Source organism: Arachis duranensis, chromosome 9 (genome assembly GCF_000817695.3).
Source record: "Arachis duranensis cultivar V14167 chromosome 9, aradu.V14167.gnm2.J7QH, whole genome shotgun sequence".
Classification (NCBI taxonomy): domain Eukaryota; kingdom Viridiplantae; phylum Streptophyta; class Magnoliopsida; order Fabales; family Fabaceae; genus Arachis; species Arachis duranensis.
In genome coordinates, this window is record NC_029780.3 from 12,439,106 (window position 1) to 12,439,693 (window position 588).

The 588-nt window shown below is 28.4% G+C and overlaps 1 protein-coding gene across 1 annotated transcript in view; it reads right to left on the reverse strand.

The window, feature by feature from the left end:
* Window positions 1-321: 321 nt before the first annotated feature.
* LOC107464771 (disease resistance protein RPV1) overlaps window positions 322-588 on the reverse strand; it is a 10,860-nt gene continuing 10,593 nt past the window's right edge. The window contains exon 5 of the mRNA XM_016083737.3: window positions 322-411. Within this exon, the coding sequence (XP_015939223.1) occupies window positions 381-411 (31 nt within the window). The 3' untranslated portion in view covers window positions 322-380. The remainder of the gene's footprint in view (window positions 412-588) is intronic.

Consider the following 588-nt stretch of genomic DNA (forward strand, 5'->3'; position numbering starts at 1 on the left):
AAACAATAAAAAAAAAAAGAACAATAAGGAAAAAAAAACAAGATATGAAGAAGACATGAACCACGATTACCAAAAGAGAACAATGAACGACGCCGGTGAAGATGGTGGTTTTTTTAGGAAATGGATCCTCAATTATTTTTAATAATTGAAGGAGTAAAGTGTAATATTTTATTGTTAATTTTATAAGTAGAATAAAAAAATATAAAAAATAAAACATTAAAAAATTAAAAATTATACTTTATTCTTTCAATGTTAAAAAAAATTTTTGAGAGATATTCTTCATTTCTTCTACTACTCTCCCAATGGCAGGGCTTAACTTGAAGATTAAGCCCATACAATAACCTAGCATGACACCATATATATAACAAATATCCTGAATATCATCCCCAATTGTGAGCTCCAAACCACGACCTAATTCCATTCCACAGTGAAACCTGTTGACAGTAGCAGGAGTAGTATAATAACCCAACTGTTCCATTCTTTTAATAAAACTAATGAAACTTGGATATTCTAATGGGTTTACTAGGTGCACTCCAAACCATGACTATACAAAATCTATTTTAGTTATGACTATATATATATATATAT